At 36.9% G+C, this 25,726-nt stretch overlaps 1 protein-coding gene across 5 annotated transcripts in view; it reads left to right on the top strand.

Moving 5' to 3' along the window:
- The window catches only part of LOC127854990 (polypeptide N-acetylgalactosaminyltransferase 5-like), a 127,507-nt gene that overhangs the window by 73,156 nt on the left and 28,625 nt on the right, over positions 1-25,726 (top strand). For all 5 annotated transcript variants that reach the window (XM_052390212.1, XM_052390213.1, XM_052390214.1 and 2 more), the window contains exons 6-8: positions 8,657-8,821; positions 13,251-13,467; positions 19,059-19,176. In XM_052390212.1, the coding sequence (XP_052246172.1) occupies positions 8,657-8,821; positions 13,251-13,467; positions 19,059-19,176 (500 nt within the window). The remainder of the gene's footprint in view (positions 1-8,656; positions 8,822-13,250; positions 13,468-19,058; positions 19,177-25,726) is intronic.

Below are 25,726 nucleotides of genomic sequence, written 5' to 3'. Positions count from 1 at the left end.
TAAAATTGTACTGTTTATCAACTTCTTTTCAGATATATTGTCTGTAATGTTTCTTTCTTTAAAATTGAATGAATTTAATAAGTAAATGAAGTCTCCTAAGATGACATAATGTTTTCCTTCAGTTTCTTCTGCATTGCATGAATACACTTTTTGCATTACTGCTAATTTTTGTAACAAACTCCTTTGCAAGTATTTTTCCATGAGGAACTAATACTTAGGTTTTCATGGAGAAAACTTGTTGTATTGTACTCTTGTTTATTCCCTCTACCGATATAAATGACTGGGATTGTGTCAAACTTAATTTGGCTTGATTTGACCAAACATTATTGTGCCTGAGAGTCATGTAAATAATAATTTTCCCATTATGTATTATTTGAGGACAATACTGACTAGACACCATGAGCACATTGTGGTAGAAATTTAATATTCAAATAACCCTTCACAACTTAGATACGTTTTTTGACGCATTTGTGGTCCCTTAGAAAGTCAAATTCAAGTAAAGACCTTTCTTACTACTTTAAAGGCTTCTTCCAACCCTTAAATACTGATGAGCAGCAAACAGCATTAAAATCTGATCAGACTGCGAGTTACTTGCAGGCTATTCTGGTTTTCTGCTGGTGGCAAAAGTCAATTTCACTTCACCTCTTATGGGGTAAAATTATAAATAAATATTGAAATTTAATATATAATGAATGTTTTATTAATGTATGCATAACTATATGGAGAAAATAAAGTTTATGCAAAAAAAATAAAAATAAAAAAAATAAATTCTTATGTTTCATAAAGTACTTTTATTATTCAGGATTTGACCATCTCAGAACAGTTTTGTTGATCTCAGGTGAGATCCTTAGTAGGGCCAATGGGTCTCTTATCTTATGTTTACAATCTGTCACAAAAAATCAGAAAACTGTCATTTTGACAATCTGCGAACTAGGCCCTTTCAAGGAATTTGAATTTTCAGAGTAATTTCTTAGAAATCACAGTGTACACTACTGGTCTATGTAAGCCTTACTGCAAGCTTCATTATATTAGGCCACCATCAAGAACAACATTGAAATACTTTTCAATAAAGCAAATGAATAAGACGCGCAATAATAAAGAAAAATGATGTTCTCAATTTTGTTAAAATCTCTTCAAGGAATCCATCCTATTATCATTGTTAATTTACGAACATGGGAACTGAGAAAGTTGTAATGACTTTTTACCCCTGTCTCATAATTTAATTTACATAATGGTTTTTGTTTTTTCTGGAGGATTTATTAATTTCCTTACTTCATCTTTAGAAAGGAGGCTTTAATTATGTATTCACTGAAACTGAAACATATGCTTTTGTTTACCAGAAGACAATATATCAAACTCTTTTATTGCATTTTGGAGGAAAATTTGCAGTGACAATAAATCAGCATTAGGAGAACCAATTTAAGCATGGTGTTAAGAAATATTCTGCATTTCTGATGGAAATTTAGACCCAATTGTGCCCGTATGTAGGGCAGGGGAGCATATAGATTCATCCTTATCTCATTTTATCTGTACGTCCAACTGTCCTCCCTTACTTCCTTCTAGCACACTTTCTTTTTATTCTGCTTTTTATGTCCCCCAGTCAATTCTGTCTGTTTGTTGGTTTGTTATCGTCAAACTTTAACATTTGCCATAACTTTTGCAATATTGAAGATTGCAACTTCATATTTGGCATGCATGTGTATCTCATGGAGCTGCACATTTTGAGTGGTGAAAGGTCAAAGTCATCCTTCAAGGTCAAAGGTCAAATATATGGTGGTACATAGTGTTTCACAAACACATCTTGTTTGTGTTGCATTGATCTAAACAATTATTGGTGCTATAGGCAGGCCCCCCATATTTTGCTTAGGATCTTTTTTCACCAGTGCAGTTGTGGCCCCTTTAAGATTAATCATATTTGTATCCCTCGCAAAAGGTGGAGGGATATATAATTTGGCTTGTCCGTCCGTCAGTCTGTAACTTCATCTGTCCGTTCGTCTGTCACAAAATTATTTAGGGCTCTATCTCAGAAACTATATGAGATATCAACATGAAACTTCATAGGTGTATAGATATCAATGCGGAAAAGTGCCATGCACAAGAACCATAACCTTACACTTTCTTTAATAAGAGTGATATCCCTTTGTTTTTGTTTTTATGATGAATTTGTACATGGCTATATCTCAGGTACCATGCAATATTTCAACATGAAACTTTATGGTAGTATTAATATGGGAAATGCCATGCTTAAGAACCATAACCCTTCACTTTTTTCATTAAGAGTTATTGCCCTTTCTTGTTTTTGTATGATAGAACTTTTCAGGGACATATCTCAGATATGATTCAACATTTCCACATAAAACTTCATGGGTTTTTAGAAATTAATTTGAAGAAGTACCATGCAACAGAACCATCACCTTGCACTTTCTTAACTAAGAGTAATTGCCCTTTGTTGTTTTTTGTATGATGTAAATGTTCAAGGCTTCATCTTAGATACGCTACAATATATCAACATGAAACTTCATAGTGGTGTATTTCACAGAAACAATTACCCTACCCTTAACTATTGCATATTAATTATTACCCTACACTTAATGATTCTACTGTATATTAAGGGATTTGCACCAATCAAAAAACAAAGTTTATTTGTCGGGGGATATCAATTAAACGAATTTGCTTGTTTTTACTCATTTCACACGTATCTTTAAAACATTTTGCTGCTGAAGCGCTGAATTTTTACAAACATTTGAACCAGCATATAAACATGTAAACTTGTGCACCTTCATACACAACAACAACAACAACAACGAATTGTTCCTTTCTGCTTGGTTTGCAATATTTCCAACACTTCTTGTTTCATTTATTTGTACTTATTGTAAAAAAAAACTTTTATTTTTTTATAGACTTTCAGATTTTCATTCAGTCAACTGTTACTTAAACATTTACTTCAGCAGAAACTTCCTTGTATCTTGCCAACAGACTTAGTGCTCTTGTTTTTACATGAGGTTTTAGACTAAATCAGAATATGTGTCTACTTGCAAAGAATAAATATTTTACAAAGTAATTGATTTAAATTGGTAAAAGCAATATGGTTTGGTGAATTGAGGGTATAATGTTTAATATAGTGTATAGTTAATTTTGTCTCACAAACAGTCAAGAACACTAACATTTAAAAAATTGGATGTTTGTACTATGTTTTTCCTCAATGACAGGCCTTTCCTTCAAGTCAGGAAAAACACCTGAATAAAGAAATTGTCATTAACAAAACTGGCAGAATGATATTTGTTGAAAACAGATCACTGTGTCTCAATTCTTAGGGCACTTAAACAATTGACACTGTAATCAATATTGCACAAATAAATTAAGCAGTTGTTCCATCATCATCCCCTATTGAGTGTCAACATACATAACACAGAGCTGATGGTACGAAAATTTGATAAGACATATTGCCTCCTGGTATAACAAAAACATTTATAGTAAATGATAGTAGTTTAACTTCAAAAAAGGATATAGAAAATCGTGAAAAGTACTTGTGAATAATTATGAATGGAAATAATCCCTTGGTAATTATGAGTGAGATGTTTGTTATTTATAATGTAACTTTTACCCATAGGCACTTTTAGAATATTCATGAGCAGTTAAATTGTAAAAGGAAGGTCTTTTAGTAATAACCAGTATATGTTTATATGATACCAAAAATACAAAAAAAGTGGCAGCTGACAAAAGGCTTAGGAATTTGTAACCATACCATCTCCGCACACCATTTGCAGTGTTCATTTCTTTCTTAAAGTTGAAAGTTCAATCTATAACAGGCAATTCTGTAAATACAGAGCTATCCTAAGAAGCAGCCTCATTTAGAAAGTTTGACAAGTGATATATCTGTTAACAGTGTTAATTGCATGCTCAGAAAAGCAATCATTTCCCTGTGTAACTTTGTTGTCAAAGTTTAAATGGGGGTAGACAAGATTTGGTTACAACTGTTATTTTCAAAATCCCAGTTCCTTCATATTTGTCCCTGTGGAATAGTTTGGTTATTGATATTTCAGCTTAACTCATTTATGCCTAGTGGACTCTCCCATCCTTCTAAATTGAATCAACTTATTTCCAAAATTAGGGACGTCTAGTATATTTATTTCTATATTTAGAATATTTCTTACAGTATTCCTTTCAGCAAACAGCGCAGACCCTGATTAGTCGCCGCATGATGCGGCGTCTCATCTGGGTCTACGCTGTTTGCCAAGGCCTTTTTTCTAAACGCTAGGCATAAATGGGTTAAGTTAAACAAAATCCGTCCTTTCTGAATGGACAATTTAAAGCATAGTCAATAACATGTGCCTTGCACTGGAAAAAAAACCTGGCATAACAATTTAACACTTAGATGCGTATTTTGACCCATCTTTAGTCCCTTAGTAAGTTACATTTAATTAGGAACCTTTCTTACTTGATTTAAGTTTTAACGGCTTCATTTCCGCCCTTAGATACTGATGAGCAGCAAACAGCATAAAACCTGAACTCGGAGTTACTCGCAGGTTGTTCTGGTTTTATGCTGTTTGCACATTGCCATTTTCACTTTGCTTCTTATGGGGGAAAGGGATTAAGTGTTGTTCCAGATTAGAATGTGCTCTCTGCTCTGCCTGATCAGGGACTACACTTTTTCTGTTGTGAAAGTTTTTGTTAAGAGGTTGTCTCTTCTTAACGAAAATCCATTATAGGCTATAAATCCATTATAGGCTTAAAATCCATTATAGGCTGAAAATCCATTTTATCCCACTTTTACAGCGAAATCGGTTGATTAAAGCCCCGTTTATTAAATTTCATCTATAATCAACGGCAAGGCTATAATCAATGGCACGAAATGACGTCATCAACTGCCAAACTGGGACTACTTTTTCCCACGCACCTCGTCACCTGTATTTGCCAAGTGCATCAATAATAAAAACAATCTCAAAAGTTTGTCAATCTTAATGACCTTAAAACAAAGAAAAGTAGCAAAAAAACGTGTTTTTTGTCATTTATTTTTATTAAAACCTCTAGTATTAGGTAAATTTAACACTATGCAAATAGGTTCTGTTGTTGTTGCTCCCCTTTGAAGAAGTCAGTTCGAGTTGCTCCCCTTTGACTGAGAAAACAATCATCTGGACCAAGAAATCCTGTGTTAATTTACAAGCTGTACTCGGATATGCGTCCATCAGATTTTTCTTTAAAGCATCTTTTCAACCTGGCAATACGCACAAATGACACTGCATCCCAGTGGTTCTTGCGTCAACAATTGGGTGTCAACAAGCTAGGTCAGATGCTGAAGGCCATGGCAAAAGACGCCGGCTTTCTCAAGCACAAGAGAATAACGAACCACTCAGTTCGCAAATTCCTGGTCCAAAAACTTCGAAATGCAAACATTCCACCCACTGAAACCATGGCCATAACAGGGCACAAAAATGTCCAGTCCATAACCAATTATTCCAACATATCTGTTGAACAGCAGCAAAAGTGTTCATTCTTGCTCAGTCCAGTAAATGTAACAATCCAACAGATTCCTCTTGTTCACCTTCATGCACCGAAACTATGGCCGAAATGCAGCCTAGACAATCACTGTCTACCGTCGAACAAGTTGATCTTGATGTTCGCCCCACCCAGTCACTTCACCAGCAAATGTCTTTCTCTAGTTCGAACAACTTTGCCTCACAATTCTTTGGTGCCACTTTCAACATTCAAAATGTATATAATTAGCTTAAATCCAAGTAATCTTTGTTATTTCGTCACAAAATAACCACATATTATAACAAAGAAGCAAATATTGTGCACCTCGTGATTGACTTGATAGTTTGATATCGAAATTGAATTGTGTGTGGTGTTAGGCTACGTTGTAAACAAATGTAGTTCCTTGTATTTAACAACTTAATGTCATATTGATATCATAAAACTTTAAGATTTGTAATTCAATATGATTAAAATTGTAATTAATAACGCTCGACACTTTGTTACAGAACGATATTCTGATAAAAAAAATATTATTTGATCAGCGGTTATTTTTGGAACGCGGAGTAATACACTGACCTTGGTTACACTACAGTCATTATCAAAGTACGACAAACACTCATGAAAACTTATTTTGTTTAAATAAAAAAGTTTACTGAATAAAAAGTGGGATAAATAGAATAATAGGTCAGTGTTGATTATAGATCAGGTTTATCATGCTCGGCACGAAACGAAAAAGCACTAGCCAAGGCTCGTGCTTTTTGTTTTCTAAGCCTCGCATGATAAACCTGATCTATAATCAACACTAACCTATTATTCTCTATATAGGCTGAAAATCTATTATAGGCTGAAAATCCATTATAGGCTAAAAATCCATTATAGGCTGAAAATCCATTATAGGGTGAACATTTCTTGCCACCTATAAAGCTTGTTCGGACTTTGCAGGCTAATCTTGGGCAACACTTTAAGAACATGCTTTTAGCCCAGTTTTACCAGAACACAGCTCAAATGTACTTGTATTGTCAATTAAGATGGAATATAGAAAATACTAGGTAAGTGTTGAATAAATACTTAATTTAGAAGGGTGAACCATTAGCTTTTGGCGTGTGTTTTTTTTTTTTAGCTCACCTGATTGCTCAGGTGAGCTTTTGTGACTGGTCTTTGTCCGTCCATCCACATTTGTTCGTAAACACTCTAGAGGCCACATTTATTGTCCAATCTTCATGAAACATGGTCAGAAGCTTTGTCCCAATGAAATCTCGGTCGAGTTCGAAACTGGGTCGTGCCGGGTTAAAAACTAGGTTACTAGGTCAAAAAAAAGAAAAAACTTGTAAACACTGTACAAGTCACATTTCATGCCCAATCTTTATGTAACTTTGTCAATATGTTTGTCTTAATAATATGTTGGTTGAGTTCAAAAGTGGTTCCGGTCCGTTGAAAAACATGGCCGCCATGCAGTGGGCAGGCAGTTTTCCTTATTTGGCTATAGAGAAACCTTGTAAACACTCTAGAGGTCACAATTTTTGCCCAATCATCATGAAAGTTGGTCAAAACATTGGTTTTGTTGATATCTCAGACGAGTTTGAAAATGGTTGAGATCGGTGAAAAAACATGGCCGCCAGTGGGCGGGGCATTTTCTCTATATGTATATAGTGAAAACATGTGAACTCTATAGAAGTCACATTTTTGGTCCAATTTTCATGAAATTTGGTCAGAACATTAATTTTGTTTCCTTGATATGAGAGTAGAGTTCGAAAATGGTTCTGGTCAGTTCAATAACATGGCTGCCGGGGGGGGGGGGGGGGCAGTTTTCCTTATTTGGCTATAGAGAAACCTTGTAAACACTCTAGAAGTCACAATTTTTGCCCAATCATCATGAAAGTTGGTCAAAACATTGGTTTTATTGATATCTCGGAGGAGTTTGAAAATGGTCGGGATTGGTGAAAAAACAAGGCTGCCAGTGGGCGGGACATTTTTCTCTAAATATATAGTGAAAACATGTGAACACTCTAGAAGTCACATTTTGGCCCAATTTTCATGAAATTTGGTCAGAAAATTTGTTTCTTTGATATGAGAGATGAGTTTGAAAATGGTTCCGGTCAGTTGAATGGCTGGCGGGGGGGGGGGGGGGGGGGGGGGGTTGATGCAGTTTTCTTATATTTATATAAAAGCTTGTGAACACTCTAGAAGTCACAATTTTTGCCCAATAATCATGAAACTTGGTGAAAAGATTGGTTTCATATTTACCACATAATTAATGCCATAATTATTGCCCTTAGATTGTCCAAATTTTCATTATATTATACAAAATCATTGTTAACACTCTAGAGGTCACAATTTTGTTTCAAATTTTATGAATCTTGGTCATAATATTTATTTTTGTAAGCAAAGTTTGATGTTTGGTAAGGGGGGTCAACTCAAAATATAGGCCACCAGGTCAAATCTTACAAAAACAAAATCACTCCATATGCCAGAGTTTTGGTTCAATAATGATGAAACTTGACCAGGATGTTTGTCTGGACAATATCTAGGTCAAGTTTGACGATTGGTAAAGATTGAATGAACCGACTCCTCTCAGGTGAGCGAACTAGGGCCATCTTGGCCCTCTTGTTTTAAGCCAAGCAAATGAATAAATCTGTATAATTCAACACTTACCTGCTATTTTGCCCATAAAATCTTTAATTTGTGTTTGTTAAAAAAATGAACGAAAAGAAAATTGCAGAACAATACAACAGACATCAAATTATATGAAAATAAACCAATGATCTGCTCTGTAAAATCTTTATTCTCGCAACGTGAGTTTACTTAGTTTTGTTTTAACCTGATTTTTGCTTGATTGCATCAAAAGCCTTGGCTCAATTAAACGCTCTTGTGTCTGTTAAACCAGTACTTGGTATCTTTGGGGCAGATCTAAAGAAAGCTCCCTCAGTGGGGATCCAACCCCTGACCTCCCGGTCGCTAGATTGGCACCATATCCACTACGCCACTTCTATATAGGAGTTTATTTAGAAAATTCATATCTGAAGACGGCACAGACATTTATTGCTTAAATTCTTGATTTTCAGACTATCCAAGACCCAGCTAGAAGGCAATATCCAATACACCACTGCTACTTAGGAGTTTAATTAGGCAATGCATTTTTGAAGATGGAATAAAATTAATTGCTTAAATTCTTGATTTTCAGACCATCTGAAGACCCAGTTAGAAGACTACATCAAAGGCTACCCCAAGGTGAAGGTGGTGCGTACGGCTCAGCGGGAGGGCCTCATAAGGGCTCGTCTCCTGGGCTTCTCCGCTGCAACGGGGGACGTTGTGACCTTCCTGGACTCCCACTGTGAATGTGCCGTTGGTATGTGGGTTGTAGTCATGATGTTTGGTTCATTTGAACCACACAGAAATGGGGCTTAATGCATGTGCATTAAGTGTAGTCCCAGATTAGCACAGTCATGCTGATCAGGGAGGATTTAATTTTCCTCAGAAAATCTCTTATTTTCAATTTAGGCAGAAATTGTTGTCCCTGATTAGCCAGTGTATACTGCACAGGCTAATCTTGAATGACACATTACACACATGCATTAAGCCCTGTTTTCCCAGAGCAAGGCTCATTGTCCCTCTTGGCATGAATTCAGGACTTTGTATGTGTGATGTTGCTGAAAGGGTCAAGGCCATTGTCATAGCCTTGCTGGCAAAGTTATAGAGGGAGTCTTTTTAATGAAGTCGCTTTGTTAGAGGTAGGAGGGTTTGGCAGTTTGCATAAAATGTTAATAAACTTGTGATGTTGACTACTGAAGATTTCACATGGATTAAATTGCAATGTAGAATGTTTCATCACTTTCAAGTGTAGACATGAAAAACACTTTTTTCATGACCAATAAGCCGCACATTCCTTAATCATTTGCAATTCCTGAATTAGTTGCAATTAAAAATTGCAGTCAAAGTTGTGGGGGGCAGCTGAGTTATCACACTTAAAGAAGCTCTATTTTTTATGCCCCCGGTAGGGTGGCATATAGCAGTTGTACTGTCCTTCAGTCAGTATGTCAGTGTGTATGTCAGTCTGTCCGTCTGTCCGAAAAAAAAACTTTAACGTTGGCCATAACTTTTGCATTATTGAAGATAGAAACTTGATATTTGGCATGCATGTGTATTTCATGAAGCTGCACATTTTGTGTGGTGGAAGTTCAAGGTCAAGGTCATCCTTCAAGGTCAAAAGTCAAAAAAATAATAATTCAAACCGGTATTCTCATGAAGCTGCACATTTTGAGTGGTGGAAGTTCAAGGTCAAGGTCATCCTTCAAGGTCAAAGGTCAAAAAAGAATTTTTTATTTTTATTTCAAAGCGGCGCAATAGGGGGCATTGTGTTTCTGACAAACACATCTCTTGTTTCTGAAATAAGGGTCGTTTTAAGGTTTCATGAGGTGAGAAGAAATGCTATTTTCCCCATATAAGGGTATAGAAACAAAGTATAGGCTTTGCTCTTTGGTTTATTTGCTTCCAGTTTGTACAGCTGGATGGAGAGAATCAAATGCAGAATAAATGTTTTGCTAAGAAATATTCCAGTGGTTTTTGTGACGATTTAAAAACCTGAAAATTATAAGCGTTGCCATGCGAAACGATTGAATAATTTGGAGAGTTCTGTTGTTGTCGTTTAATTTTGTGAAATTACAAAGATTGCTTATGTAAAGTATAAAATACGTCTTTTATACATGCTTGGCACTGGATGGCCGAGCGGTCTAATTCATTTTTACTCCAGGACTCCGGGGGTCACTGGTTCGAGCCCTGCGGCGGGCTACTTTATTTTCCTTTTTTAAATTTTATTCTTGATTTATTACTGGAGCTTTATATATCCAATGTTTACATTTATCAATATAAAGCATTTAATGACAAACTTCAAAACATGCCAAAATCTGTGAAAAGTCCCCTTTAACATCAAGTAAACTTGCAAACCCAAAGAATTAATTAATTAGTTTTTCCTTTCCAGTGCACACGTACCACATTTACATGCACTTAAAAAGGTTTGAATTCATTTTTCATGACAAATAAAGGTGTCGCTTAATTGCAGCATTATGCCAGATGCTGATAATCAATTTTCACATTCATGAATTAGTCAGTAAATATCGACTTTACATGTTCTTGCATGTACAAAACTCCTATGTTAGGAGCAGAGAGGCGTTTGGAATGCTGATCATAGCTATACAAGATATTCATCAGGTATGATCCTTGCATATATTCATTTGAAATGTAAATTAAAGAATTTTGTAGTAACATACAGCCAAAAGGCATGTTAATATGTTATACTTAGACTTAATTATTCTTAAGACCCATCAAAAGGTGGAATAAGTTTGAATGCTTTATAATGTGGCGCAAAATCAAGACTAAATATTTTTAATTAAAGTGAGTTGCAATTTTAGCGGCACTCTTGGAAAAATGAGCACCATTGGCAGCACAGATAAGCTCAGGTTAATCAGGGACAGCACTGTCCTCTTGTTATGGAAGTTTTCATTTTGAGGATGTCTTTTCTGAATGATAATCCAGGCTAGGCAAAAAGTGTCACATAGACTTGTGTATTTAATGAATAGAGAATACATGTACATGTAACATGTCAAGAATGCTTCCTGGTTAGTGGTTAGCTTCTAAAATTCTTTGTGATATCTGTATTAACGTATTGAATTGTATTGACTTTGGAGATACTTTTTCACTTAAACTCTCTTATGATTTGTTCCGCTCTGATACCATACTGGCCATGACATAGTGTCAAGATTTAAAATCTCAACTGGGTCATGCAATAAGTTTATGCTGAGTTTTCTCCTTTCTACAAATACAAAACCCCTCTAAGTGCAACAAGTCCAACGAAATTCATCGTTATTCATGACATGACTGTCATAAAGCATGACCGAAATCTGTGTCATAAACTGTCTGTAAATGATGAAAATGAATAAAAATGCAAATAATTTTATTTATATGACCCACTGATTGCATGCACATATCACTTATTATAGTTGCCAGTACATGCTAAAATATGTCTGCATGTCACCCATCTGGATTTACGTAATTTGACAGCATGTGTCGTTTTTGACATTTTTGACGCCTAATTAGTTTATTTAGTGATCAATTAAACTGATATGTTTCAAGGAAGGCATATTAATGTCTTGATTCATTGCTTGATTTGAGTAAGGATTCTAATTTGAAGCTGATTATTCAGCAATCATTTCTGACTCAACCCTGTCTGTATGTTTGTGAGGATGGTATTCCTTGTGTTGTTTGGATATTTTCATGTATAAACAAGTATTTCAATCAATGGCAGTCAGTTATTTTTCTAACTCTACTTTGGTAACTTACTGGCTACCTCGGTAACTTACTGACACTTCCTGTGTAACATACATTTTCTGGGTAATCTGTATGTAAGTTCTTATGTTTAACCCTTTACCACTTAAATAGGTATTTTTACGTGTGTGTAGTCCCTTAGAAAGTTTAATTTAAATTAAGACCTTTCTTACTAGATTGATGTTTTTAAGGCTTCATTTCAAACCCTTAGACACTGATGAGCAGCAAACAGCATAAAACAGACAGCGAGTTACTCGCAGGCTGTTTTGGTTTTATGCTGTTTGCACATAGCCATTTTCATTTTGCTCCTGCGTGGGAAAGGGTTAAAGGGATCAAACTCCATGCAACCTGACTGAGTCATGCTGGTATGCTCAGTTGCTTCAAAAACAATGATTGAAGTTTCCATCCCCTGGCTCGGCCATATCATGTGTGCTGGGATATGTCATGAAATCCTGTCTACGTCCATTCCCCACACCTGTCTTTGATTGAAATAGAGCAGTTGTCAGTAACTGGTATAAATATGGGCATTTAGTACTGGTAATGTTTACCCAGGAAAAGTGTTCTGCCAGTTAATTTACAGCCATGATATGACTGAAATACTTTAACAATGTAAATATATATAAATAAAAAAAACAACAACAAAGCAACCTGATTGCACTGCTAAACCCCCCCCCCCACACACACACACAACACACCTTGTAGCCCTTTCCCACCCAGAAGCAAAGTCACAGTGGCGATATGCAACCAGCGTGAAACCAGAACAGCCTGCGAGTAAATTGCAGTCAGTTCAGGTTTTATGCTGTTTGCTGCTCATCAGTATCTTAGGGACTGCACACGTGTCAACGTGGGTACAAGAGCAGTAAAGCGTTAATTTACCCTACTGCAACCAAGATTTCAGGCCATGATATGGCTAAAATACCAGTGAAAATGAGAACAAAAATAATCAAACAAACAAACCAAGCAACCTGAGAGCCAACTAGAAGAAAAACTTTTTTTTTATTTACTCTACTGCTTTAAGGATACTTGATGTCCGTCTTCCATCAGTGCTTAGTTTAAACCTATTTATTTTAGCTTGGTTGCATCGAAAGCCTAAGGCATATATATACATATAAATGCCCTAGAGATTGTTTCCTGGGCCTAGAACCAGTACTTGGTGCTATGGGGGAGATCTAAAGAACGCTCCCTCGGTGGGTCTCTAGCCCATGACCTCCTGGTCGCTAGGCGTACACAATATCCATTACCTGGCTTACTGGAACAAGCAGAACACCCTCAATCTGCGCAGGAAGCATTAATGTTTATAAAATTTTATTTTCTTCATCAGTGCTTGAGATGACTGGGGTAACTTTTTCCTCAAACCACTTCTCCTTCATGGACAGGTTCCTCCATTGACAGATTTTAATGAACCTTCACATGAATAACCCTTGGCAACCATCTGAAGTTTTTTTAAATCATTTCAGGATGGGTGGAGCCCTTGCTTGATCGCATTGCGGAAAACAAGACCAACGTAGTGTGCCCCGTTATAGACGTGATTGAAGACGATACATTCAAATACCAGTACGGGAATGCACGGTCTACCAGCATAGGTGGCTTTGACTGGAACCTGCAGTTTAACTGGCACGCAATTCCAGACTATGAACGACAGCGGAGAGGAAATAAAGACTACATGCCTGTCAGGTATTTGACAGATAAGTCTTTGTCGGATTCTTTATGTGTCTGTTAATTAAAACTGTCTAATTATTGAATCAATTTGTTGAAAAGAAATATATTCATTACTTGTTAGGTCACCTGAGTCTTAAGTGGCCATTATGAGCTTTAAGGATGAAGTGATGTGCATTCTCGGTCAGTGCATGAAGTGAATATATATATCTTAGAGTGCCCTCATTTGACGCCCCTTAGCAGTCTGTTGAAGTTTTGTTGCTCAAAATAGGGATTTATGTAATTTACATTGTTATTTCGTTACACATTTATCTTTAATTTTCACATTTTAAATGCAATTGATTAATCAACCAAAATGTCTTGATAAAGAAATTATGATCTGAGGCTACTGTAATGGCGGCCACATTAGTTGAGTGCCCATAAACGACGCCTCCGATTACTTGCCTGCTTTCAATGTTTCATCACTCCTGTTGAGACTGAATGCATGGAACATTAACTCTTGATAATTGTACTTACATTTTTATGTCCCCCACCACTAAAGTGGGGGACATATTGTTTTTGCCCTGTCTGTTGGTTGGTTGGTTTGTTTGTGTGTTTGGTTCAAACTTTAACATTTGCCATAACTTTTGCAATATTGAAGAGAGCATTCTCATATTTAGCATGCATGTGTATCTCATGGAGCTGCACATTTTGAGTGGTGAAAAGTCAAGGTCATCCTTCAAGGTCAAAGGTCAAATATATGTGTCAAAATTGCTTATTTAATGTACACTTTTGCAACATTGAAGATAGCAACTTGATATTTGGCATGCATGTGTATCTCATGGAGCTGCACATTTTGAGTGGTGAAAGGTGAAGGCCAAGGTCATCCTTCGAGGTCAAAGGTCAACTATATGGGGACATAGAGTTTCAAAAACACAGCTCTGGTTATCACTGTTAAAGCAACCTGGGTCTTAAATTAATGATATCAATTGAGGTTTTGAATTTTATTCATGTAAATCATTGACAAGTTTGCAACAAGTTGCATAGATACATTTTGTATCTTGTTTTACTCCGAACTAAAACAGTGAGAACACATAAACACATCACCCCTCCTCACAACTCTAACTTGGGTACAATATCTATAAGATGTACCCAGTGTCCACACTGAGAATATTGTACCCACTTTACAAACACCAGCAAGTACTCAGATAAACAGCACTGGGTGTGGATTGGCTGCACATGCAGCAATTGTTTGTGTCAGCCTCATCCTCTGAAGACTAATCAATAGCAGGGACAGGTGATAAGGCTGCAATAGTTCCTGAAGGTCTAGGTTGATAGTTTTGCACAATTTCTGGGACTTTGTCCTTTTTAGCTCACCTGAGCACAACGTGCTCATGGTGAGCTATTGTGATCGCCTTTTGTCCGTCGTGCGTCGTGCGTGGTGCATCGTCAACATTTACCTTGTTAACACTCTATAGGCCACATTTATTGTCCAATCTTCATGAAACTTACTCAGAAGATGTGTCCCAATAATATTTTGGACGAGTTCGAAAATGCTTCCGGTTGATTGAAAAACATGGCCGCCAGGGGGCGTGGCAGTTTTCCTTATATGGTTATAGTATAACCTTGTTAACACTCTAGAAGTCACATTTATTGTCCGATCTTCATGAAACTTTGTCAGGACATGTGTCCCAATAATATCTTGGACGAGTTCGAAAATGGTCCCGGTTGGTTGAAAAACATGGCCGCCATGGGGGCGTGGCAGTTTTCCTTATATGGCTATAGTAAAACCTTGTTATCCCCCGCCAGAGGCGGAGGGATATTGTTTTGGCGTTGTCCGTCCGTCCGTCCGGCTGTCCGTCCGTCCGTCCATCCGGCACTTTTGTGTCCTTCTTTGGTGGATTTCATTTAAACTTGGTATGAGTATATATATGCATAAGAGGATGATGCACGCCAAATGGCATTGTACATCATCTGTTAAAAACAGACTTATGGCCCTTTGTATCTTGAAAAAATGCTTTTTAGTGTCCGGAGCCATATCTTGGAAGTGCTTTGGCGGATTTCATTTAAACTTGGTATGAGTATATATATGCATAAGAGGATGATGCACACCAAATGGCATTGTACACCATCTGTTAAAAACAGACTTATGGCCCTTTGTATCTTGAAAAAATGCTTTTTACTATAGGCATTTTTGTGTCCGGAGCCATATCTTGGAAGCGCTTTGGCGGATTTCTTTGAAACTTGGTATGAATATATTCCTGCGCCAGAGGCGGAGGGATATTGTTTTGGCATTGTCCGTCCGTCCGGCTGTCCGTCTAGCACTTTTGTGTCCGGAGCCTTCATCCGTCCAATTTGCACCCATCCTCAAACAAAGCATATGTTGCGGGGGATACCTTGGGCCTTTCAGGCCCTCTTGTTAACACTCTAGAAGTCACATTTTTAGTCCAATCTTCATGAAACTTTGTCAGAACATGTGTGCCAATAATATCTTGGACGAGTTCGAAAATGGTTCCGGTTGGTTGAAAAACATAGCCGCCAGGGGGCGTGGCAGTTTTCCTTATATGGTTATAGTAAAACCTTGTTAACACTCTAGAAGCCACATTTTAAGTCCAATCTTCATGAAACTTGGTCAAATCATGTGTCCCAATAATATCTTGGACGAGTTCGAAAATGGTTCCAGTTGAATGAAAAACATGACCGCCATGGGGCGGGGCAGTTTTCCTTAAATGGCTTTACTGTATGGTAAAACCTTGTTAACACTCTAGAAGTCACATTTGTGGTCCAATGCTCATGAAACTTGGTCAGAATATTTGAACTAATAATATCTGGGCTAAGTTCAAAAATGGTTGAAATCAGTTAAAAAACATGGCCGCAAGGGGGCGTGGCATTCTTCCTTAAATGGCTATTTACTAATAAACCTTGTTAACACTCTAGAAGTCACATTTATTATCCAATCTTTATGAAACATGATCTGAACATTTGTTCTAACAATAGCTTGAGTGAGTTTGAAAATGGTTATGGTTTGTTGAAAAACATGGCCGCCAGTGAGGGGGGCAGTTGTCGTTATATGGCTTTAGTGAAAACTTGTTGACACTATAATAGCCACATTTATTGGCCAATCTTCATGAAACTTGGTCAGAACATTTGTCCCAATGAAATTTTGCCGGAGATTGAAGCTGGGTCATATGAGCTCAAAAACTAGGTCACAAGGTCAAATATTAAAAAAACATGTTAAAAGTCACTTTTTTGGTCCAAAATAATCTTCAAGAATCAGCTTGCATTTTTTTCAGAATAGTCTAGTTCATTTGGCTTTCAGGTGAGCGCCTAAGGGCCTGATGGCCCTCTTGTTTTTGTTCATCCTAATGCTCTTGTATGGAATGAACCAGAACATCTTCTTGTATGCCATGCAACAGTGGCTTTAATAGAGGCCCATGTCAGCAACACCTTGTCATAAACTGTGTTCATGGAAGTAGGTGAATAGCACCTGTAGTTCTTTTGTGGAACATGCAAAAAGTAATTATTAAATGAAAATAAGGAATAAACATAACCAAAATAAACACTTGCTACTTACAATTTTATTGAGCATATCCCAAAAAAATGTCCGGACTTCAAATCAAATTTAACGTGTACACTTTTTATACGCCCGTATAAAATACGGGACGTATTATGTGAAACCCCTTGGCGGCGGGCGGCGGGCGGCGGGCGGCGGGCGGTGGGCGGCGGGCGGCGGGCGGAAAGCATCACTTTGTCCGGACTCTAATTCAAATTGTATTCATCCGATCTTCACCAAACTTGGTCAGCAGTTGCATCTAGTTGATATCTAGGCCAAGTTCGAATATGGGTCATGCCGGGTCAAAAACTAGGTCATAGGGTCAATAAGTGCATTTTCAAAGGGGCCACTTTGTCCGGACTCTATTTCAAATTGTATTCATCCGATCTTCACCAAACTTGGTCAGCAGTTGCATCTAGTTGATATCTAGGCCAAGTTCGAATATGGGTCATGCCGGGTCAAAAACTAGGTCATAGGGTCAATAAGTGCATTTTCAAAGGGGCCACTTTGTCCGGACTCTATTTCAAATTGTATTCATCCGATCTTCACCAAACTTGGTCAGCAGTTGCATCTAGTTGATATCTAGGCCAAGTTCGAATATGGGTCATGCCGGGTCAAAAACTAGGTCATAGGGTCAATAAGTGCATTTTCAAAGGGGCCACTTTGTCCGGACTCTATTTCAAATTGTATTCATCCGATCTTCACCAAACTTGGTCAGCAGTTGCATCTAGTTGATATCTAGGCCAAGTTCGAATATGGGTCATGCCGGGTCAAAAACTAGGTCATAGGGTCAATAAGTGCATTTTCAAAGGGGCCACTTTGTCCGGACTCTATTTCAAATTGTATTCATCCGATCTTCACCAAACTTGGTCAGCAGTTGCATCTAGTTGATATCTAGGCCAAGTTCGAATATGGGTCATGCCGGGTCAAAAACTAGGTCATAGGGTCAATAAGTGCATTTTCAAAGGGGCCACTTTGTCCGGACTCTATTTCAAATTGTATTCATCCGATCTTCACCAAACTTGGTCAGCAGTTGCATCTAGTTGATATATAGGCCAAGTTCGAATATGGGTCATGCCGGGTCAAAAACTAGGTCATGGGGTCACTTAGTGCATTTCAAGGATTTCATGGTGTCCGCTCTCTAAATGAAGTAGTTTTCACCCGATCTTCACCAAATTTGGTCAAAAGTTGTGTCTATATGATATGTAGGTCAGGTTTAAATATGGGTCATGCCGGGTCAAAAACTAGGTCACGAGGTTACTTAGTGCATTTCAAGCATTTAGCATGGTGTCCGCTCTCTAATTGAAGTAGTTTTCATCTGATCTTCACCTAATTTGGTTACAAGTTGTGTCTAGATGATATGTAGGTCAAGTTCGAATATGGGTCATGCCCGGTCAAAAACAAGGTCACATGTTGCATTTAAAGCATTTAGCATGGTGTCCGCTCTCTAATTGAAGTAGTTTTCATCTGATCTTCACCAAATTTAGTCAGATGTTACATCTAAATGATATCTAGGTCAAGTTCAAATATGGGTCATGCCAAGTCAATAACTAGGTCTTGAGGTCACTTAGTGCATTTCAAGCATTGAGCATGGTGTCCAAAACCTTCGAACGGGCGTATCTTGTGACAGTTTGGCACTCTTGTTTATAGTGAAAATAAATCTATGTATTTGATGTTTTGTCCTATAACAGTCACGGACCAATGAATGAAAAAAGCAGGCTTTTGCCAACGAAATCGATGCACTTTCCCACGGTCTTATTTGCAAAAAAGTTGGGTGTAAAGTGTTCAAAAGTTTTGCATTAAGTAAAATACATAAAAATACATCAATTGCAAACCAATCAAATAGATCTTACCTTTGAACAAGCTTTTTTCCACATAACTAACAACAACTATAGTAAATTGTGCGTAGCATACCATCTGTTATTTTATGACGTTAACGGATGTTGCTTATGTATCAAACAGAGGCAAAACAAAAATGGCGTTGAATTAGGGCAGCGTTATTTCAGGTCACTCTACGATAAATAATATTATGTATTAAGCTATAATAATGTAAGTGTCGTCTGTTGTTTTTCTTCAGGAGCCCTACCATGGCAGGCGGCCTGTTTTCTATCTCACGGGAGTATTTCAACGACCTTGGCACGTATGATCCGGGTATGGATATCTGGGGTGGAGAGAACCTAGAGCTCTCATTCAGGGTAGGTCCCATCTTCAGTTTTTTTATGTATCCCACCACTATAGTAGGGGACATATTGTTTTTGCATTGGTTGGTTTGTTGCTTGGTTTGTGTGTTTGTTTGTGCAAACTTTAACATTTGCAATAACTTTTGCAATATTGAAGATAGCAACTTCATATTTGGCATGCATGTGTATCTCATAGAGCTGCACATTTTGAGTGGTGAAAGGTCAAGGTCAAAGTCATCCTTCAAGGTCAAAGGTCAAATATATGGGTCAAAATCACTAATTTAATGTACACTTTTGCAATATTGAAGATAGCAACTTGATATTTGGCATGCATGTGTATCTCATGGAGCTGCACATTGTGAGTGGTGAAAGGTCAAGGTCATCCTTCAAGGTCAAAGGTCAAATATATGGGGACATAGTGTTTCACAAACACATCGTTTGATATCTTTAAAATTTGTGGTCATATTAGGGACCCTATATCAATCAAAAATGGTTTGTATTTTTCGCAAATGGGACCAAAAAATTCCCAATTAAGGGTTAAAAAAAGGAGAAGATAATAATAATGAAAAACTTTGAGGGCATCTCTGATTCAGCTCAATTAGTTGAACCTTAGTAAATATAATATTTGAAACAATTCAATTCTCAATTTTAAATTATTTGTTAACAAAAATCAGCAACTTTTTATTTCCCAATTTAAGCCAAAATTTGCATAACGTCCCAATTTTTCCCTATCAAAAGGGATCCGGCCCCATTCCCCAAAAAGTGAAAAGAAAAACACTGCTCTGGGGATGAGCTTCTCTCTGTTTGGAATGCTTGACACAACAAGCCCATGTCTAGTTGCTTACACTATGTACTACAGACTTGGGAGTCGATAGCTAGGTATCATTCCTGTATAAAGATCCCATAAGTACATAAGTGGTTGCCCCTGATTAAGCTCTTTTCGATAAGTCAGTAAGTGTTGTTGTTTGTTGGAATTTTAGCATATTGATGCAGTATTTCTACCATAACATGGTGCTACCAGTACGTAGTGCATGTTTAAACCTTTGCAACTGACATCTGATAAACTTGACTCAAATGTTAGAGGTGGGTGCGAATAGTAGTACAAACACCATGATCAATCCTTATAAGTGGACGGGTTGGGATCCTGATTCACAATCTCTTGGTTTGCAGTCTAAGGCTTTTCTTGCTCATTAAATTAGTAGATATAAAGCATATATGACCTAGACTAGATGCCCTTCACATAGATTTTCATGCCTACATTTCAGGTTGTCAATGCAGTATACAATCCTGTTTATTACATTATATGTTGAAATGCAGCAGGTGGCGTCAAACAGGTGGTTTCTGTCAATAGCTTAAGTTTGCATGGATATATTTCAATAAAACTTTTGATAAAGCAAGCTTACATCAAGATCTAGCTGGCTGGGGATTGTATTTGGATTGTTAAGTCAAGGTCAAGATCACTGTTTCTAAAAAAAGACAGACTATTTCTGCTCAATCTTTCGTTTGGATGGAGCAATTGCCCTGACATTGTATGTGCAGGTATGTAGCGGATCCGTGGTCTAGTGGTAACACACTGGCTTCACAATCCAAAGATCGCTGGTTCGATCCCCCGCTGCACCTAACCTACTAACTCGTCTTTCGCATTAGACGTTAAACCGAGGTGCAGTGTACTAGGTGCTATACACCGGGCACTTAAAGACCAAGGGTCACCTCTGGAACGGGGTGCCTCCTGTATCTTTCACCATCCCCCATAACCAACTAACACGTCTTTCTGGGGGCGATGGCCATATGGGAGACAATGCCGGTGCACTCGATAAAAAATAATGAAGAAGAAGATGTGCAGGTATCTTACACGCTGACATAGCTTGGATTGCACAGTTATGTCAATGACTATCTTGATTGTTGAAAACCTGGTTTGGTGGCTTTGACATGTTTCTATTTGCCTTTAACTTTCCTCATTTAATTATGTGATGGTAGCGATTGAACCCTTTACCACTTCGATACGTATTTTGAATCAATTGTAGTCCTTAAGAAAGTTATATTTAATTAAATGACTTTCGTACTTAATTCAAGTTTTAAATGCTTTATTTCTAGGTCTTAGTTACTGATGAGCAGCAAACAGCATAAAACCTGAACACTCTGCGAGTTACTCGCAGGCTGTTCTGGTTTTATGCTGGCTTGAAAAAACATTTTCACTTTGTGTCTTATGGGGGGAAGGGTTAATAAATAAGTAAAACACATGTTCAGTAGAGTATATTACAAAATGTTCCACTACATTTCCTTGACAACTAAGTTTTAACTTGTTGCTATGTCAGACAGTTTCTATTGTTATCTATAGGTCAATACATCATATCTGTCCAGCAATGGACAAAGTTTCTGTGGCTATAATCAGACCAGCAGACCATAAACATCCCAAATCCGATGGGCTCTTATTTGGACAACCATCTCTTCAAGTATTTGATTCAATGATAACTTTTGTCAAATCCATTGCTTGGCAGAATCGGAATAACTTACACTTCAACACTGTTATTTCGAAGTCGTCGGGACCGTTAATTTTTTTTTTTCGGATTAACGATAATTCGAAATAAACATTTGACAGACGACTTCTCTGATTATGTAATAATAAAACGTTGTTGAATTCGCATGGTTTGGTTACACACTACTATTTATAATTGTTTTACTTAAAAACATAAACTTATCAGATTGCAATAGATTTCAACTTGTAACAATAGGGAATAAAACGATTATTGTTCTTCTTTTTATGTTTTCTCTAAGTACAGAACATATTAAATATAATAAATATGCACTAATTATCAGACCATATAAAATATAACGAATAGCACAAATTATCAGACCATATAAAATCTAAGGAGTAGCACAAATTGTCACACATGTATATACAGATGAATACGTTTTCGGAAATGAATTAACATTTTTATGTCCCCCACTATAGTAGTGGGGGACATATTGTTTGTGCCCTGTCGGTTGGTTGGTTGGTTGGTTGGTCTGTTGGTCTGTTTGCGCCAACTTTAACATTTGCAATAACTTTTGCAATATTGAAGATAGCAACTTGATATTTGGCATGCATATGTATCTCATGGAGCTGCACATTTTGAGTGGTGAAAGGTCAAGGTCATCCTCCAAGGTCAAATATATGGGTCAAAATTGCTAATTAAATGTACACTTTTGCAGTATTTCAATATTCAAGATAGCAACTTGATATTTGGCATGCATGTGTATCTCATGGAGCTGCACATTTTCAGTGGTGAAAGGTCAAGGTCAAGGTCCTATTTCAAGGTCAGAGGTCAAATATATGTGGCCGATATCGCTCATTTTATGAGTTCTTTTGCAATATTGAAGATAGCAACTTGATGTTTGGCATGCATGTGTATTTCATGGAGCTGCACATTTTGAGTGGTGAAAGGTCAAGGTCAAGGTCATTCTTCAAGGTCAGAGGTCAAATATATGTGGCCCAAATCGCTTATTTTATGAATACTTTTTCAATATTGAAGATAGTAACTTGATATTTGGCATGCATGTGTATCTCATGGAGCTGCACATTTTGAGTGGTGAAAGGTCAAGGTCATCCTTCAAGGTCAAATATATGGGTCAAAATTGCTCATGTAATGTCACTTCTGCAATATTGAAGCTAGCAATTTTATTTTTGAAATGCATGTGTATCTCATGGAGCTGCACATTTTGAGTGGTGAAGGGTCAAGGTCAAGGTCATCCTTCAAGGTCAAACGCCATATAGGGGGACATTGTGTTTCACAAACGCATCTTGTTTGTTAATAAAAGACGATGTCTCTCTGAACACTGGCCTTAGCAGCACTAAACTGGACGCGTGTAACATATTTCTCCAATTTGTCAAGGACGTTGAAGAGCTCACTTCCGCCTGTGTTTTGCCCGCAGAAGGTAGAGTTTATATAAGATGAATTTAATTGGACGACATTTACTCAGACCTAACATGACACGTTTATTTGTTACTAAAGAATGCAAAACTACATAAATAGTAATTATCAGCTTTTGATGACAATATAAAATTAGCATGCTACGCGCAGACGACAAAGGTGTAATTATCAGCTTTTGACGCGCCACGCCCAGATGACATAAGTATGAAATTGTGCTCAGCGTTTTGCAGCTTTGACTTTGGATTAAAAATTGATGATTAGGTGCGAATTATAGTGTTGGGACTGACAGAATCCCTTCGAATTAACGATTTTTTTTCAGTTTAACGAAGTTCGGATTAACAATGAAATTTAACATTAAACAAAGAAGAACCAAAATCCATACCGGAAAAATACCTTGAAATAACAATGACGTCGGATTATCGGTGTTCGAAATAATGGTGTTGAAGTGTATTTATTATAAGGGCTTAACTCTATTTGCATAAATGGACACTTGAATTGCTCTAAGATAATAAAACATTCATATAGGAGAATATTAATTAATATCACGGTGTCCTAAGCATTTATTTTGCTGCTTAGGAATCCATCAAACATCACCAAAAACACAAAACACCAGGTTTATCATGGTAAGAATATGTAAGATATGGGAGATAATTGAATTTAAGCACCTGTGTATGTTTATATAAATCTTTCAAGTCGGAGTTACAGAAGAATCAATAAAAAAACACACACATAAAGCAATTTATTGAACACAACAATAAAAAAAATCTATGTGTACCTTTGAAACAATTCAATATCAATATATTTACCAAATTTAATGATGGAAGTAAATAAGTGTTGTCTTTCAAAAAGTATCTAATTTTATTTTGCAAAAGTATCCATTTATATTTTATGTGTAAGTATGATAACTACAATAAAACATATTTTAAAATGAATTAAATATTGGATTGAAAAAATTAATGATTTTTTTCCACAACACTAGAATTTGTTGTGATGAGTTACAATATGTCAGTATCTTATTGCAATGATTAGAGGTTTAGACACTGGTAATAAGTTAACATGATTGATACAAGCGGAAAAGACCAGACGGCAGACAGTTCAAGCCTTCAATCATCAATTTGTCTCTAGAGATTTTCTTGCTGTTTCTTTGATAGACAAGTCTAATGTGTCAAAGTGATTGATGCATGATTGAAGCATGTAGTGAGTTGTAACCTGTTTGTCTTGCAAATTGACTTAAGTGTACTATTTTGTTCTCTTCTGTCATCTAAACAGAGAAAATAGGATATTGTACCCCTATAGGGACAGCTGTGTATGGCAGAGTACCTCTGTGAGTTGATTGGTTGTGTGTGTCTGTCCAGTCTGTTAGGATCAAACAACATTACGTTTGTGATCACCGTGAAGTGAAAATGTGCAGGACTTTTTCTCATCCCCAGTCATCCTTGTATTCAATAGTTAATAGCCCTTGAATGTAGCGAATGTGTTTCTAGTGTTGTTGATATTTAGTTGCACTCTGGGAAAACTTTACCCCTTTGTATGCTGGGAAATTTGTTGTCTGCTAAAATGTTGTCTGCTGAAGTTCTAAAATTAACATTTTATTCTATTTTTTTCAAAGAATACTATCCGAATAGCAAACAGTTTGGATCTTGATGAGACGCCACATTCTGTGGCGTCTTATCTGGATCCAAACTGTTTGCAAAGGCCTTCAAAATTCGGTTCCAGCACTGAAAGGGTTACACACAACTGTTATGCCTGGTTTTCCTGGAGACCGACTCATTAGGTTCAAACCTATTTATTTAAGCTTTATTGCATGAAAAGCCTTAGGGTAGTACAGACACTTGTGAGAATGTTTCCTTGGTTAAACTAGTACATGGATTCTAAGAGAGGATTGAGAGAACTCTCCTACCATCAAACTGCTGACCTCAACATTGCAGTGCAGACATCAAATCCACGACACCGCAAAAACATTAAAAAAAATATAATTAAATTCAAAGGTTCGAATATGTCTCTCCAATAAAATGCACAAGTTTATAACACAATTTATTGTTTAAATGAATGCTAATTATGACCCAGTATGCTTCTTTCATGGCAAATAAATTTTACTGGTCTCGCAAAGGAGATTTGCTTTTTATTACATCTATAAATTATTTACAAAATTGTTTAATAAAAATCCTTGAAGTGTTTAATATCTTTGTATGTTAATAATAATAATATGGCCTGACTTGTTTATACACAATAAATCGTTTTAATGTGTTAAGATATGATAATTTAATAAGCAGGAACTGATTAAAAGTTATTAATAAGATTTAATTTTGTAATTCATATGCAATCATTACAGTTTATAGTCAATAAGGAAATGGTGCCCTTTTGGCTTTGGTTCAGTATTGATGCAGCAATGCATTAAGACTAGTTGAACAAACCAACTTTAACATACAACTTGGACGAAAAATCTTGGTCTACCCACAGTGGACAAACAAACTTGAACAAACAGCCTTGGACAAGACACCTTGGACAATCAACATTGGACAAACAGCCTTGGACAAGACACCTTGGACAAACAACATTTGACAAACAGCCTTGGACAAGCAACCTTTGACATACAGCATTGGAGAAACAACATCGGACAAACAACATTTGACAAACAGCCTTAGACAAATGGC

The sequence above is a fragment of the Dreissena polymorpha genome, chromosome 13, assembly GCF_020536995.1.
Source record: "Dreissena polymorpha isolate Duluth1 chromosome 13, UMN_Dpol_1.0, whole genome shotgun sequence".
NCBI classification, from domain to species: Eukaryota; Metazoa; Mollusca; class Bivalvia; order Myida; family Dreissenidae; genus Dreissena; species Dreissena polymorpha.
The sequence above is the reverse complement of the archived record's forward strand: the minus strand, read 5'-3'. Positions and strand labels throughout refer to the sequence as shown.